Source organism: Varanus komodoensis, unplaced genomic scaffold, assembly GCF_004798865.1.
Source record: "Varanus komodoensis strain SLA01 unplaced genomic scaffold, ASM479886v1 scaffold12, whole genome shotgun sequence".
NCBI lineage: Eukaryota > Metazoa > Chordata > Lepidosauria > Squamata > Varanidae > Varanus > Varanus komodoensis.
This window is the reverse complement of record NW_025335349.1, coordinates 10,255,027-10,271,247: the sequence shown is the minus strand read 5'-3', so window position 1 is coordinate 10,271,247 and position 16,221 is coordinate 10,255,027. Positions and strand designations below refer to the sequence as shown.

Genomic DNA, 16,221 nt, shown 5'->3' with positions numbered 1-16,221 from the left:
TCCCCTTTTGCACTTTGTCAGTCTAACTGCATAAAAGTACAAACAGTCTTCAGCATCCAGGCTTACAATTTGTTGTGTCAAATTGTCACAATCCATTGCCACAATCCAGTAGTATAGTCCATGCACAATATTTACTAATTGATGGCATTTATTAAACTCTTCGTAATTTTTTCTTTCCATTTTACAATACAGAAAAACCCTATCAATATGAAACTAATATTTGATGTACTGGATAAACTAATATAAAATAATAACTAATAAAAAACTAATACTGCAGAACACAAGAGATAAAACCAAATGGCAAGGAGTAAAATAATAGAAAGTACTAAACAGTATAATATATTTTAAAAGTCTTTAAAAGATCTTGAAAGCCTTGGAGAACAGGAAAGGCTTATCCTGTGAGCTTCCCCCGAGGAGAGCATTCCAGAGTGGGGGCAACCTGCAAAAAAGCCATCTCTCCTGCTACCACCCTTTGAGCCTCAAAATGGGGAGGTACCTGAAGGTTTTCTGTTGATGAATTTTACGTGTGGGCAAGTACATATTATATGCTTGATACAGTAGAGCTGTTCCATCACATTCTGAGGCCCCAAAACCATATAAGTCAAAATCAGTGTTCAGGCCCAGAAATTTATTTATTTATTTATTTATTTATTTAGAAAATTTCTATGCTGCCCCATTCACCGAAGCCTCAGGGCGGCTCACAAAACATTAAAATGTAATACATTAAAAATATAAAACGAATTACAATATAAAATAAGTTGCCCTGGCCAAAGAATAAAATAAGGAAATAATATTAGCAATTAACATGATGTTTGAATAAAAAGGTCTTCGCCTGGCGCCGAAAAACAAATAACGACGGCGCCAGGCGTACCTCTCTGGGGAGCGCATTCCATAGATTGGGCGCTACCACAGAGAAAGCCCTCCTCTGAGTACCTACCCTCCTAATTTCCTTCACGGAGGGAGAAGGGCCTCTCCCGCAGATCTCAGGGGGTGGGCGGGCGTATATGGATGCAAGCGCTCCTTCAGGTAGCCAGGACCCAAGCCGTTTAGGGCTTTATAGGTCATCACCAACACCTTGAATTGGGCCCGGACTTCAATGGGAAGCCAGTGAAGCTGACAGAGGACTGGAGTCATGTGAACATAACTCCAGTGCATAACTCCAAATTAAGTCAGTGCAGGCAAGAAAGGACAAATAGCACCTGCTCCCAGTTAGGATTCAGCCATTTTTTGGAATAGCTGAACTTTCCAGGTTGTCTTCAAAGGCAGCTCCATCTTCAGCACATCATTGGGAAGTTACCAGGTTTGCTGCAATTAGGCTATCTACCTCCAGTTAGGGTCATAGATGTCAGCCCTTCAGGCCCTGGAAGGCCCTGAGCTTCTAAAAGAAGTCACAGTAATGGATCAAGGAGTAAGCTAGAACCTTTTTGAACCATTTCAGGGGTTGAAACCACTTCAGAAATATGCAGATGGTACCTCTCCATGAAAAGAGAAAGATAGCTCTGCATATTAGATCAAAATATATGTATATCCTTAGAACAGAACAATAGACACAACATATTCATACTTTCACCCCAACAATTTTGAACATTGGTAAATTGTGTGCATTTCTGCCTCCTAGCCATTGATATGTCTTTAGCCATACAAACATAGTAGAAACCATGGCACCCATGTAAACTAGGTGTTGCCAGGACTACTCTGGCACAGATCAAGAGAAACAAATGCACCTTATTTTAAAAAGCTTCCAGTTAAATTGTTACACAACTGTGGCTTGCTCTAAAATGCAAGATACAGAGATCAGGGACCTCTCACTGACCCTTTAATCATAGTTGTTCCTGTAATCTTTGTGTGCCATCTGGTGTCTTAATAGTCTTCGATTTTGTGTATATGAAAGCCCATTGAAAAGAAATGGTCATATTCTGATAACATTTGGTTAGGATATATTTAGAAGCTTTCCAGTTAAGCATTCTAGAATCTGCCTTCATGCCATACATTCTGTCAGACTAGTTCCAATAATAGGCAATATAGTCAATCGGGCATCATCAATGCTTTGAGTTTTACTCTGCTGTTGTTTATTTGGTGATTGCATTTTTTTCAGTTGTTTTGTACTTATTTGTTTATTTATTTATTTCTATGCTGCCTAACAGCCAAAGCAATTCACCAAGCACATTTAAAAAGGATACATTGCATAAAAACATATTAAAACTTCATTAAAAGTTTACAATACAAAATTTAAAGCCATACAGTAAACAGATCAACAATAAGAAAAAACATTCAGACCTGTTGACAGGTAGCAGGATCCAGAGGTTACTTGAATGCCCTGCTGTAGAGGGTGGTCTTTACCTGCTGCCTCAAAGATAGTAAGGTTGGCACCAGGTGGCTCTCAGTGGGAACTTGTTCCATAACTGGATGTTTTAATATATATAAAGAAAATCACAATTCAGAATCATATCCTATTTTTTTCTGCTACTATTATCAACAATGAAACATGTCTGTTCTTAAACTAAGGCAAAAGAAGGAATACAAGCCTATTTATTCTCACCTGTGTCTACCAGGCATTTGGCAAACTGCTACTAGAGGTTTTTAATCCTTTTTTTCCTCATATGAAAACTGATATATGAAATAATATTTGCATGTAACCTCAAGTATATTGTTCTTGATTGAATTACTGTTTGAATTTCACTTTGAACCTGGTGAATATTTTCTCAACAACCCACAACAGAAAGGTTATAAATAGGTAAAGAACCAAGGTTTACATTTTATTTGATGTTCTTGGGCACCAAGATTTTCAGAAATCATGGCTGGAAAAGTTGAGCCATAATCAGTCCTGGATTTTAAATTCTTCATGCCTGGACAATCGAGAGAAGTCTGTTCATTGCAGTCAGAGGTCTTTTCCATTCTGCATTTGGTCAGGAACTAAACAAATAGGCTTCTAGAATTCAGTTGCACTATCTGAAGTCACAGTGCTAAGCAGATGGCACATCAGGAAAAGGAATGGAATCTTTGCGTAACTTTTGTATGCTTTACATATTCACAACTTTTAAGAATGGAAGATAATCTACCATTAGGAATCCTTTCAGTAGGAAAGCTTGGGAATGCATTATTAGGAGAGAGCTGATTTTCCATCTTGACTTGGCATTCGTTCTGGTCACAGAGAAAGTGCGGAGTTTCAGTTTACTTCCTTCAGGGAGATGGTTTCCCCAGTCATTTTTACAGGCGTTACCTCTAGCATCGTACAGACAGTGGTACATTTTGGCACTCCTCATGGCAGCCCCTCCAGCCACACCTACCAGGATAGTCCAGAACTGAGGCAGTTCTAGTCATCCATATCCACGAAGTTCTAGGAGCTTCAACTCTATCTGGAGCAGGTTTGAAAAGGGGATGGATCTTAAAAGCCTGCTCGGTACTTTATATTACAGCATAGAATAATAAACCATTACTGGGAAAATCCATTCCCCCAGCTAGTGTGCAGCTAAACTCAGAGGGAGCACAGAACTCTGACTGGCATGAGAGATTACATCATCGCCCCTGCATAGAAAGCATCTCTGCAGGCTCTGCCTCCATTACACAACTGGGATAGTGTAGATTGGTGACCTTCTTGGCCCCTTCCAGCTCTACTATTCTATGTTTCTGTGACTGCTACAGAATTAATGGCATGGAGCCCAGTCAGGAGACTGAAGGGCAGTGTTCAGATCTAGAATCAGTTAAGCTTTTGAGTCTCACTGTAACTTCCGTAAAGTATGACCTGCAGCCTGATCCTGTGCACATTTACTCAGAAGCCAATCCTAGTGGATTTACTTGAGTTGGGCTTACTCTCGCGGTGCAGAGAGTACAGCCTCAGAGCTCTCCAAACATCATGCAGTTGTTCCATCTTTTGCTCCTTAGCAGTTCTTTTTCTGGCAAGAAAAGGCCTAGGAGAAGTGGTGGGAAAGCACAGGAAGGGCATGAATGGATGAGGACATTGTATGGACTGTTTGTAAAATTCCATTAATGAGACCAGATAGTTGCACAATAAAAGCCTCATCAGAAGGCCCTCAGGCCTCATACTTCTCAGTAAACTTTCATAGGATACACTGTAAATTTGTAATTCTAAGTGCACTAAAATTCATTTCTTTAATTACAGTGTTTTCTGTCTCCTTCCCAAACTTTAATTGTTTGGCATTTTATTTAACAGATGGACATATTCTTGATGTTTGTCTACCTTGGAGCACAATTTATTCTAGATTCAGAAGAACATAATGGTCAAACACAGAGCAAACATTTCCAAATTTGATAGCAAAATTGAAAATTGCAACTGTTAAAAGCAGTGCCATTTCTTTTGTGTTCCCTGGTTTTGATTACAGAAAAAAGGGAAAGTTATCACTACTGTCATTTTTTAAAAATATCCTCCGCAAGTTTATTTATTCATTAATTTTCCATATAGTCCAATAGACAAAGCTTTCTGGCAGTTCACGAAAATGACAACCTCAAATCCAAAACATAATATAAAATCTTCAGCATGCAACATCTAAAAATCATTTTAAACTTAAAAACAATTTTAGTAACATATGGGGACTTGATAAAAGCAACTGGCAATATTTTCTTATTTAAGGTATTTCTATATCGTTCAATGTGGCAAGTTTTTGGAATGGTGTAAACACATACATGCATCGCATGCAATCAAATGCTTGCGGTAGAAGAGAGTCCTGACATGGAAAAGATAAGTGCCAGTGGGACGTGCATCCCACAGTCAGGGGGCCCACCACCCAGAAGGCCCCCTCCCTTGAAGTCATCCTCCAAGCTCCTTCATAGGATGTACTCAGAGGAGGTCTCAAACAGTGATCAAAGGGTATGGGTAGATTAATACTGAGAAAGCCAATACATGACTGCCAGATTTTGTCCAAGCTGCAGCTTCCAAACCATCTTCAAAAGCAGTGCTGTGTAGAGCACATTGTGGTTACCTAGCTTGGAGGTTGCCGGAGCTTAGACTTCTGAAGCCAGGTTATCCCTGACAGGGGGTCTATCTGGGCCACCAGCTGGAGCTGGTAGGAGGCACTCTATGCCACTGAAGCCTTATGTGAAAATGATGCCTCCAGGAGAACCACCAGCTGCAATTGCATCCAGAAAATACTGAACCACCTCCATGCAGTCAGAAGAACCACCCACAATGGTCTTGCCTGGACTGAACATCAGTTTATTACCCTCGATTCAGTCCATTGTCACAGCAAGCAATTGATCTGCAAGCATTTGCTGCCCTGCCTGATGAAAAGGAGAAATAGAGCTGCATGTCATCAACATACTGAGGACAATGCACAGTAAAACTCCAAGTGATGCCACAGTGGTTTCATGTGGCTGTTAAATCGCATGGTGGACAGAAGCGACCCTTCCAGAACCCCAGTTTGCAGAACCCATGGGGCAGAGCAGCATCCCCCGCTCACAACCTTCTGGAGCCATCCATCCCAGTAGGACGGCAGTGAATTAGCTCCCACTCCCAACTCAGACAATTGCCCAGGAATGTCACCATGGTCAACAGTATCAAAAACCACAGAGAAATGAAAGAGAATCAACAGGGTCACACTCCTCCTATCTCTCTCCTGACATAGGTCAACACGCAGCGCAACCAAGGCTCTTTCCATGCCCACACCTAGCCATCTTCAGCAGGTCACCTACCAAGGGACTTTTCCGCATATTCTTTGAAGGAAGTGATATTCCATCATGTTCCTAGGCTCCTTTCCTTATCCCTGCCACAAATTATCTTCTGCAAGAGGTTGAAACTTATTGTCAAAATATGCCAGTACTGTCCCTGCCTGTTCATCATATTGATCAGGCTTAGGAACTGCCCAACTGAATGTCACAGTTTTGCAACAATGGGGCAAGAGCAAGTCACCTAATCAGAAAGGCAACTTTGTAATATTGGGGGGTAGAAAAGGGGAAGATACAGTCTCTCTCTCTCTCTCTCTCTCTCTCTCTCTCTCTCTCTCTCTCTCTCTCGCAGTCCGCCAGCCCACTGCAGTAAATGTCTGAGGTTGTTTTGCTACCTCTGCAGCTGCAGTCAGCAAGGACACAGAATGGGCCTTTGCCAGTCATGCAGCCCAGGCTGTGGAACCCCTTTTCAAAAGAGAATAGAATGGACACTTAAGAATTGCCGAAGAAGGGGAAATGCATAACCAAGCATGGCAAAAGTTGTGCAATTTGCATAAAAATGGCATGTTGATTATAGATACACAATTAGAGATTATGCTGTGTAAATACTGATGCCCTGCAGTGCATCAACCATGGTGTAGAAGACCATGGTCAGTTGACTTACATGCCTGCCTACTCAGGTACTAACTGTTAACTAGTAACAATTCTTATCCTTTATCTTTAAACCATAATTGAGCAGAAAAAGTCCTTCAAACATGGAATATTGTCAGTAGAGGAGGGTCCTCTGGCAGTATTCAAACAGAAGCCCCTCCTCAGTGAAAGACAACACATATTCACCCTGCTAGTGTGCCCTGGGTGCCCCCCATCCACACACACACTTTCATGGCGTTTGGACACACGCTTAGGACAATTTTATTTCACCAGACCCTTGGTCTGTGCTAAATTATTTTATTTCCTTTCTCCCTGCTCTCTGCTGTGTTGTTTTTATTTAGAGAGCAGTCCTATGGTCCCTAGGAAAGTGCCCCAGGGACCATTGGATGGCTCAGAATACCCCTTCTGAGTTTGGGAGAGTTCTCAGTCCTGGCAAGGGGAAGTCCGATCTGACCGCAAGTCACTTCCACTCACACCAGTCTTGGAAGAACTGCGCCAACTGCCTCTCCAACACTGGCAAATCAGCCTAGGAGAGAGGGAAAAGAGGACATTCTACATCAGAGAGGGAGGGGAAGAGATCAGAGGGGGGCGAGATATGATTTGTCCCGGAGCCTTCTAAGCTCTCTTCCCTCTGATATTTAAGCACCCTCAAAGACTGAAAGCCTCTTTAGCAAAAATGAACAAGATCAGACAGCAGGGAGGCAAGATCCCCTCTCCTGCTTTCCCCACACTGCCGGCTTTGGCCCCACAGGACATGGGAATCTTGGAAGCCTTCCAAGCAGTAGTGGTGCAGTTCACAGGATTGCACCTGTAATTTGCTAGCTCCTTTTTCAGTGAGGGGTTGCCTATTTTATATCCCTTGATTACATTATATTTAATTGTTAGTGTAAATTGCCTTTGAGTCCCTTGTAAGTACTGACAGTAGGGGTATACTATTTTAAATGAAATAAATATAGGGACTGTGCATTTTATTTTATATATTGGATTTCTACCAAGGAAATGGCACTCAAGGCAGATAACAACAAAAACTGAAGTGTAAAGCAAAAAACATTATTAAAACTATCACAAAAATACATTGAAATGAAGCAATAAAAGAATAAACACATTCAGCCTAACAGGAAAATTTACATGACAAAGGCCTTCTTGCCAAAAAATGTTTTTGCCTGAAGTGGAAGGACAACAGAGAGGGAGCAATCTGACCCTCCTCTGCAGGGACTTTCAAGGCCTGGGAGCAGCCTCCAAGAAGGCCCTCTGAAAGCATTTTATTATAACTGAACTGCTAGACATCTATATGTCTAAAGACCTGTTTCCTTAAAAAAAAAAAAAGTATGTATTCATCTTGTAAGTACAAACTATAAGTTCCTGTAATCCTAGTTATACATGCATTAAGCATATATTTTAATTAGAAATGCAAAATCTCTTTTATACAGGGTAAGCATTTATCCTATAAGGTATGAGAAAAGACAGGATATTCTTTTTTGCGTTCTCCCAAAAGGTGTTGTCTTCATTAGTGCAGTTCTGTTCAGAATACTTACTCAATTATAGCTCTTATTAGTGGGTGTGAGTTCAAGCTTTATTGTGGGAGCCAAATACTTGACTATCTGGTCCACAGGCAAACCATGCCATTGATTGAGTAATGTGTCTTTTAATACCTTTCTGGGCATCCTTTTTATCTGGGAACTCCTAGCTCTGTAGGTGTTTCTTTTCCTTCTTCCTCTTTTTTATTTCCCTGTATGCTAGACATTGTACACATCATCATCATCATCTGTAAATTATATATTATTCACATATAGCTATAGATATGTAATATTGGTTATTTGAGCTCAAATCCCAAACACATACCCCAAACATTCTGTCTTCCAGGACATTCAAATAAGTCCCAAGTCTCTGAACAACAACTCCCAAATGATATGCTATCAGTGGTTGTTTACAGGGATGTCATCAAAGCAATTGGGCACAAGGAATATTAGGCCATAGGAAGATCGGAATCAGTGTATTTATATTCCACCTATTCTCCAAAGACCTCAGAGCAGCATAGATGATTCATTCCACCCTGATTCTCACCATGACTGTGTGAACCAGCGGTGCTGACAGTAGGGACGTCAGGACTGGGCAGGGAGTCTTACTCCGATCCCCCACAGGCAGTCCAACTACACACTTAACCATTGCGTCATGGAGGCTCTCATACCGGTTGTTAATGAAGGCATTTTTACGGATACCAATTCTGAAAGCTGTTGCTACCAAAAGTGTCTTAAGGATTCAGCATTTGATATAGGGTGTATTGAAGAGACACCAAAAAGTATTTCCTTTAGATTTGCCATATCTCCAGTGCACAATGTTCTTGATATTTTGATGCTACTTGGACATACCGGCTTCAGTCCAATGTTGCATGAGCAAACTTCTGTTCATATAAGTGGTTTTTCCTATGCTCTGCTCCCCACCGGCAAACCCATCTTGCACCTGGCATACCTCCCAAATTTGCTCTACAAGACCTCCCAGTGTTGCCTGAGGACTTGCTCAAATGCCAGGGGCAGGGGGAGCAGCGCACAATGAGGCAGAAAACTGTGCCTCTCTTGTATAACTGGAAATCTGAAGTGTATTAATACACTGTTATTTATGAAATACTTTTTAAAAATGTAGAACCAAGTTGAACTGACTTCAAAATAATTAGGGATAGAAACCACATATGGATCAAGCTTTCCAAAGTGGATTGTAAAATATAGAATATTTTATTTATTAATTTTGAAATAATGTCCTTAATGTTGAAATGTTCCTTTGAAACATTCCAGTTGGTTTTAACACTTGGTGGACAAGGATGTCTTGCTGGAATCAGCAATTTGTGTGACTGTTGCGGTATTCCGAAGTTTGCCTTTAAGTAAATTTTCCTTTCTTGAACTAGGATGTGTTTTAACCCGTGGTATGGACCACTGCCTTGCTCAGTAATCTGTGGTGTGATGTGGGTTTTTTCTTCCACACATTCCAATGTGTGGTAAAGGTTTTGTGGAAGCCCTTCAGAAATTGGTTTCCTGTACTAGTAATCTGCAGTAGGTGACATTACATGACATTCTCCTATACTGTAGAGTAGGGATAGAGAATCACTTGGCCTCCAGATGTTCTTACATGACAATTAGCATCAGCAAGCATGGTTAGTGATCAAGAATATTGGGAGTTGTAGTCCAATAGTGTCTGGAGGATCACAGTTTCCCTAATCTTACATGGAGTCTGACAGCTAAAGTCTTTAAAAGAACCACTTCTATTTCCTGCTTTTTCTCCATGGCTCTCAGATTATTTTTCCTGATGTTATTTATATATTGTGAAAGTTTTCAACATTCGCATGTAAAGAAATATTTCTTAATCACTTATGTATTGTTTTCTTTCATACAGATGAAGAATTTAATGCACACATAAAACTTGCACTTCCTTTATCTCTAGACTAGGGGCTCTGTATATCCCCAGTATTAACTAGAAGAAGTAGAAGGGTGTAGTTTTGCTTCAGGCCATAAAAATTAGAGGCTCTGCCTTTAATCCTGTGCAGTAAGGAACCTCATGGAGGACTGTATTCTGCCAGAAGTAGTTATAGTGCATCAACATGGACAGTGGGCACATCCCTGCCTGCCATGCTGGGACACATGAAGAAGGCTAATATTCCATAGCAAAGGAAATGTCATTAACTAGGGAACCTACATCAAAATAGGGTATTGTTTTAGGTGGTATATCCACTTGACCCAGTATATGAATCCTTACATTCTTATTTCTCTGTTACAGATAGCAGGGGCTTTATGGTGGTACTTCATCTCAAAGGGAATTGAATATCTGGACACAGTATTTTTCATCCTAAGAAAGAAATTTAACCAAATCAGTTTTCTACACGTCTATCACCATTTCACTATGTTTACATTGTGGTGGATTGGCATAAAATGGGTTGCAGGTGGACAAGGTGAGTAATATCCCCAGATAAAGATCCGAAACTGACACTTACCCTGATAATGAATATTGATTGTGATTGTCATTTGCAAGTATTTTTCATACTACAGTGATAGGGTAAGTATGTGTTCAGTTTTGGAAGGATGAATGAAATAAGGAACATACTTCTTTTTCTGGGAAATGAGGGGGAGGAAAGAAATACAGTCCTAAAGATTATGAAACTTTTTCCACATGGGCATAAATGGTATGATTCAGCCATTGCATACACATTCTCCTGTTTGTATTTCAAGTCTGCTTGCTGTATGAAGCAACACACCGGTGTTGCTTTGTTAGAACTAGATTTCTGCAATTGCAAAGACAGCAGAATTCCTAATTCTGTGTTGCTGCTTAATCCGACATATCTCCATGATGACTAAGGATGCAACCTTAGGCAGAAAAATATAGAATCATACACATGGAAGGGGCCTAGAAGGCCATCAGATCCAACCCCTTCTCAATGCAGGACACAAGTTGCCAACCCAAAGGCCCTACAACTCCCATCATTCACCAACCCACCAGAATGGGCAGGATTCTTTCTTGTCTAAACAAGCGTAGGATTGCACTCTAAAGAATTTACAGGCCAAGCTTGTCCATTGTACTCAGAATTAGGTCCTATTAATTTCTGTGAGACTTCTGACCTTGAATGTTACCTACTTTTTTTAGGCAAACAACAGTTTTAAGCCTAACTGAATGTGTATCACCTTACTGTATACATAGATATCATTGATTAAAAACTAAAATATCCTTTGCATGTGTTGCTTTTCTACTCACTTAAAGATAGTCTGTACATCTCCCTTTGCTGCAATGCTGTGGCTCTTATCTTTATTTATTTATTTAGGAGGCTTCTATGCCGCCCCATTCGCCGAAGCCTCGGGGCAGCTCACAATAATAAATAAATAAACACAACATAAAAACAATATAATTTGAGTTGACCTGGCCAAGAATTAAATAAATAAATAAATAAATAAATAAATAAATGATATTAACAATTAAAATAACGTTTGAATAAAAAGGTCTTTGCCTGGCGCCGAAAAACAAATAACGACGGCGCCAGGCGGACCTCTCTGGGGAGTGCATTCCATAGATTGGGCGCCACTGCAGAGAAAGCCCTCCTCTGAGTACTTACCCTCCTAATTTCTTTCACGGAGGGTTCCCAGAGAAGGGCCTCTCCCGCTGATCTCAGGGGGCGGGCAGGCGTATATGGACGTAAGCGCTCCTTCAGGTAGCCAGGACCCAAGCCATTTAGGGCTTTATAGGTCATCACCAACACCTTGAATTGGGCCCGGACTTCAGTGGGAAGCCAGTGAAGCTGACGAAGGACTGGAGTCATGTGAACATAACGCCCAGTCCCCGACAGCAGCCTGGCAGCTCTATTCTGAACCAATTGAAGTATCCGGACCGCCTTCAAGGGCAGCCCCACGTAGAGCGCGTTACAGAAGTCAAGTCGGGAAGTCACCAACGCGTGTCTTCAAAGGCATCTTCATACAAACTCTGTAAGCATCTCTTAGCAGGAGAGAACAGAACAAGCCCCTTCCTTCTTGAGCCAGATATGGCCAGTGCCCCTGGGCAAAACAGTTCTGGTTTTGGATTTGGATTCCACACATTCTGATGTGTGGTAAAGGGTTAGTGGTAGCACTTCGGGAGTGGATTTGTTCTTCCGAAGAGTACAAGAAGAGCCATGCTGAATAGGAGCATGAGCCCATCTAGTCCAGGATTCAGTGCACACAGTGGCCAAACAGTTCGACACTGGAAGCACACAAACAGCCTCCCACCCAGGTGCCCCAGCAACTGGTGTGCCTAAGCATAGTGCCCCTGATGCTGGAGGCAGCGTATAGCCTTCAGGACCAGTAGCCACTGGCAGACTTTATCATGTCAGATGACATCATCTGAATACATAGCAACCCATTTCAAAATTCTGTGCACAGACGGTTGACTTGTAAGCCATCCAGAGGCCAACAACATAATTGGGCAGGGTGCAAATACCCAATAAAATAATGCTATGCACTCTCCTCCCTGCAATTCGTTGCACTGTAAATTGATCACATTTATTACCTAAGTTAAGATTCATGAGTGAGGCTCATTATTTCTGTATTTGTCTTAGCAAGGATATTGTCTAACAGGCAATAAACGATATAGTTGAACCATGGTCAAAATACTAATGTATAAAGATACAAATTCACAAAGATACAAAGATACAAACAAACCCCCCACCACTGCTGCACAAAAGACAATCCCTGTGGTAAACTCCAAAATAAAATAAAATAAAATAAAATAAAATAAAATAAAATAAAATAAAATAAAATTCTTGCTACTGTTGTGCACATATATTTTGCTCTGGCCCAGCGGTTTATAACAGCTGGTTTAGGGAGGCAGGCAGGCAGGCTGCAGCTATTGCGGGGCATATCAATACAGCTATGCTGATGCATGATCATTTGCTAAGCCCAAGTGGACCTTGCAGCCTGTCACAACTTGCATGGTGCAGGTCTCCGAGAACTGCCCTGTAGTCCAGACAGGCCCACAGGTTGCCATGCCAAGGAGCCGGGGGAGAGAGAGCAGTTGTTCTGCAGCAGCGGCCCAATTTAGATGGCACAATTCTTGGGGCAGGAAGTTCATATTCGGTTGGGTCTTTTCCTGGTTTCTCTTACACAATTCTGTGAAGCTCTGTGTACATTAGCACCACTGTACAAAGAAGCATATAAGCCACAGTCCACTCTCCTAACACTGGTGCATCGTCTGCACGTGGAAGGAGGGCCAAAGGGAAGCATTCCTCACCAGCCAGTACAAGCACATAGACGTGCATACCTGCGGGGCCGTCACATAGGTCTCAAGAGTTCTGGGGGCGCCTCTCGTATCTATAGCCACTCCTGCTTGTCTTGCACTTGAGCAGAGGAGATGACTGAGTGGAAATGTGGAAGGTGCACACACAGACTCTTGACGCTCATAGTGACCAAGCATGCTGTTTTTACACACATTCGTTACTGTGGGGGAGGGGAAAGGACTCTATAGGTCAGGAGTGGGGCAACTGGTTTGCCCTGGGAGAGCGATCTCTGGCTCATTCCCCATGGACAAGATGACCTCAGAGATTCGCTACACCTGCTGTAGTCAATTTGGGCACCCATGTTGCACCTGCACATTGTGGATGGGTGTGAAAGTTGAATAGCAAAGAAAACTGACAGGAAGAAAATTGATGCTTTTGAAACATGGCGCTGGAGAGCTTTGCAAATACTCAGGACCAACAGAAAGACAAGCAAGTGGGTCCTAGGTCAAATCAAACCAGAACTTTGACAAGACTGTGGCTACCATATTTTGGGCATATCATGACAAGGCAAAATTCTCTGGAGAAGAAAATCATCCTAGGGAAAGTCAAAGGCAGAAGAAACAGAAGACCAAGCATGGGATGAATTGATTCCATAAAGGAAGCCACAGCCTTGAATTTCAAAGAGCAGAGCAGGGCTCTCCTGGATAGAACACTGGGAGGGAGGGATCTCCTTTGTAGGGTCCCCGTAAGTTAGAGACGATGTAAATCAGGCACATAACAAAAACAAGAAGAATGGGACATAACTGTACTTGTATATTCAACAATAATACTACTACTAATTCAGTAAATCTATGTGTGAAATAGGCATTTCATTTATTTATATGAGTAGTCCTATTAAGTTGCTGGAGACTAACTCATACAGCAAAATGTGTCAGAATTAAAGTTGGGGATTTTAGCTCGATTACTGCGTGTGTTTGTTAATTTCCCATATTTCTATATTTAGAATGCAAAATATTTGAATGCTACCCTATAAATAATTGTAATCTACTATGAAAGTGAATGATTTAAACTTTATTTTAATGTGTCCTGGAAATAAAGAGAAGAAAACATTGATAATACATTTCCTGTAATATATAAATAATTTTATTTGTATGTTTGTTTTGTTTCTTCCTCTCAACAGCCTTTTTTGGAGCCCAAATTAATTCTTTTATTCATGTTATTATGTATATGTACTATGGACTAGCCGCTTGTGGCCCAAAATTCCAGAAGTATCTTTGGTGGAAAAGATACTTGACCATAATGCAGCTGGTAAGTAATGTTTCTTTTTCAAACTAGTGTGTAAATATACAGTATATCTGTATATATTTGATAAAATACTACAAAACTAGAATGGTAGCATTAAGAGGATCATCATTCACAATTCTGAAGCAAGATTCTTTGTCCTTGCATCACTTCATCCATATTATTGGAGATCTCAAAGCATAATCAGGAATAAGAATGGAATTCTGAGCTAGGATAGTGTAAAGAAGGAAAGAAAATTATGCATGAAATATCTAGCAGTTGCTCCAGGAGATGTGCCAGAACATGCTGTTATTTCTTTTTTACATAACACCTTGAAATAATTGCACAGAAACAATGTGCAAACTAATTGGTTGAAATCTATGCATACCCCATGAAATAGCTTGTCTAACAGATGAAAACCTGCTATGGATTCTAATCAGTGTGTTTACAGAAGCTAAATTCAGAAGGCTGCCTCTGCACCTGTTGCTCACTGCTGAATATTGTTATATATGGACCAGGAAAAATGTCTGAAAAGTTTGAAGAAAGTGTTGCATTAGCCACACATCAACAGAGCTTAAAAAGAGACAATCTATTTGATCCCCTGAATTTATGAAGACCACAGGTTTTCAGTCAGAATCATTTCCTATCCATGGCTACTTTAAAATTACAAAGATTCTGCAGAAGAAGAAAATGTTAGGTTACTGCAATAAATAAAGCAAACGAGTTTGAATTAGCTTAGTTGGACTCTCTGTTTTGGATGCCTAAACAGGCCATTTCACAAGCAGTCACAGCCACTGATTCTGTTCTGCAGACAGCTCCTGCCAGTTGTACGAAGGAGATTTTGCACTTCCTTTGAAAGTGCAAAGTACTTATTTCTGGATCAGGACAGGAAGGTGACGGTCCCATATGTGAGCCCTGCGGATCCACCCATTCTCTGATTTTTGATTTCTAGAAGAAATGATGAATCCTCATTTGGCATCACTAAGCAGAATGGAATCACTGGTAGCCCACAATTGCACGTTTGCTTACCTTGATTCTGCCCTGTATTAAAATAGCTTTTCTTGGTTATAAGTAAAAGTGAAAGAGAGGTTCAGGCTTGGTTTTCATGTGGAAAACATAATTTTAAATGCATAGTAAGGGCGTCTGATTGGTTGTTGGTAATTAACAACTTCAGTTTCTAGAAATAATTGATGTGTGTCTTTTTTAGTACAGTAGATACTGTCCTTTTACTGTAGTACGTAAATTTGCAACTAGTTCAAACAGTGTCGCTTCTGTTTTCCAATTTGCCCTGTTTTTCTTTTGAGTCTGTTATTATTACCCAGAGAACTTTGCAAAATACACTATAAGATGAAACCGAGCAGGAAGCGTATACAGCCGAGCTTTTGACATTCTGTTTTTCTGTGTTTCAGATTCAGTTCCATGTGACAATTGGCCACACAGCCATGTCCATCTATATTGATTGTCCCTTCCCTAAGTGGATGCACTGGGGTGTCATTTTTTATGCCACCACTTTCATTGTCCTGTTTGGTAACTTCTACTATCGGACATACAAGATGCCCAAGCAGCCAGTAAAGAACGGCAAGATTACCAATGGCATTGTGGCAAACGGTATAAGCAAACCGGAAAATGGTTTAGTTGTGGAAAATGGAAAAAAGCAGAAGAAAGCAAAAGGAGAGTAATTTGATCCAGGCCTTAACTATTGTTGGCAGTGAGGAGTCTCCCATTGGGCTGTAAAAGAGAAAGAAACGTTATCCTATCTATACCAATTGAACTTTAGGTTATTGAAGAGATAGAAAACATTATTTATGAAGATTGTTTTAACAACAACCCTTCAACTTAAAATTTCTATTGTAATTATGTAATTATTAAGACATATGATTTCTATGTAAACTTTTAGACTGCTGGTGTCGGTAATGTAAGAAAGATGTGCTGAAATAAGATATATTATC

The 16,221-nt window shown here is 40.8% G+C and overlaps 1 protein-coding gene across 1 annotated transcript in view; it reads left to right on the top strand.

The window, feature by feature from the left end:
• ELOVL4 (ELOVL fatty acid elongase 4) overlaps nt 1-15,951 on the top strand; it is a 53,762-nt gene extending 37,811 nt beyond the window's left edge. Inside the window, exons 4-6 of the mRNA XM_044421646.1 lie at nt 10,036-10,207; nt 14,172-14,299; nt 15,682-15,951. Coding sequence (XP_044277581.1) covers nt 10,036-10,207; nt 14,172-14,299; nt 15,682-15,951 — 570 coding nt within the window. The remainder of the gene's footprint in view (nt 1-10,035; nt 10,208-14,171; nt 14,300-15,681) is intronic.
• The last annotated feature ends 270 nt before the right edge of the window (nt 15,952-16,221 follow it).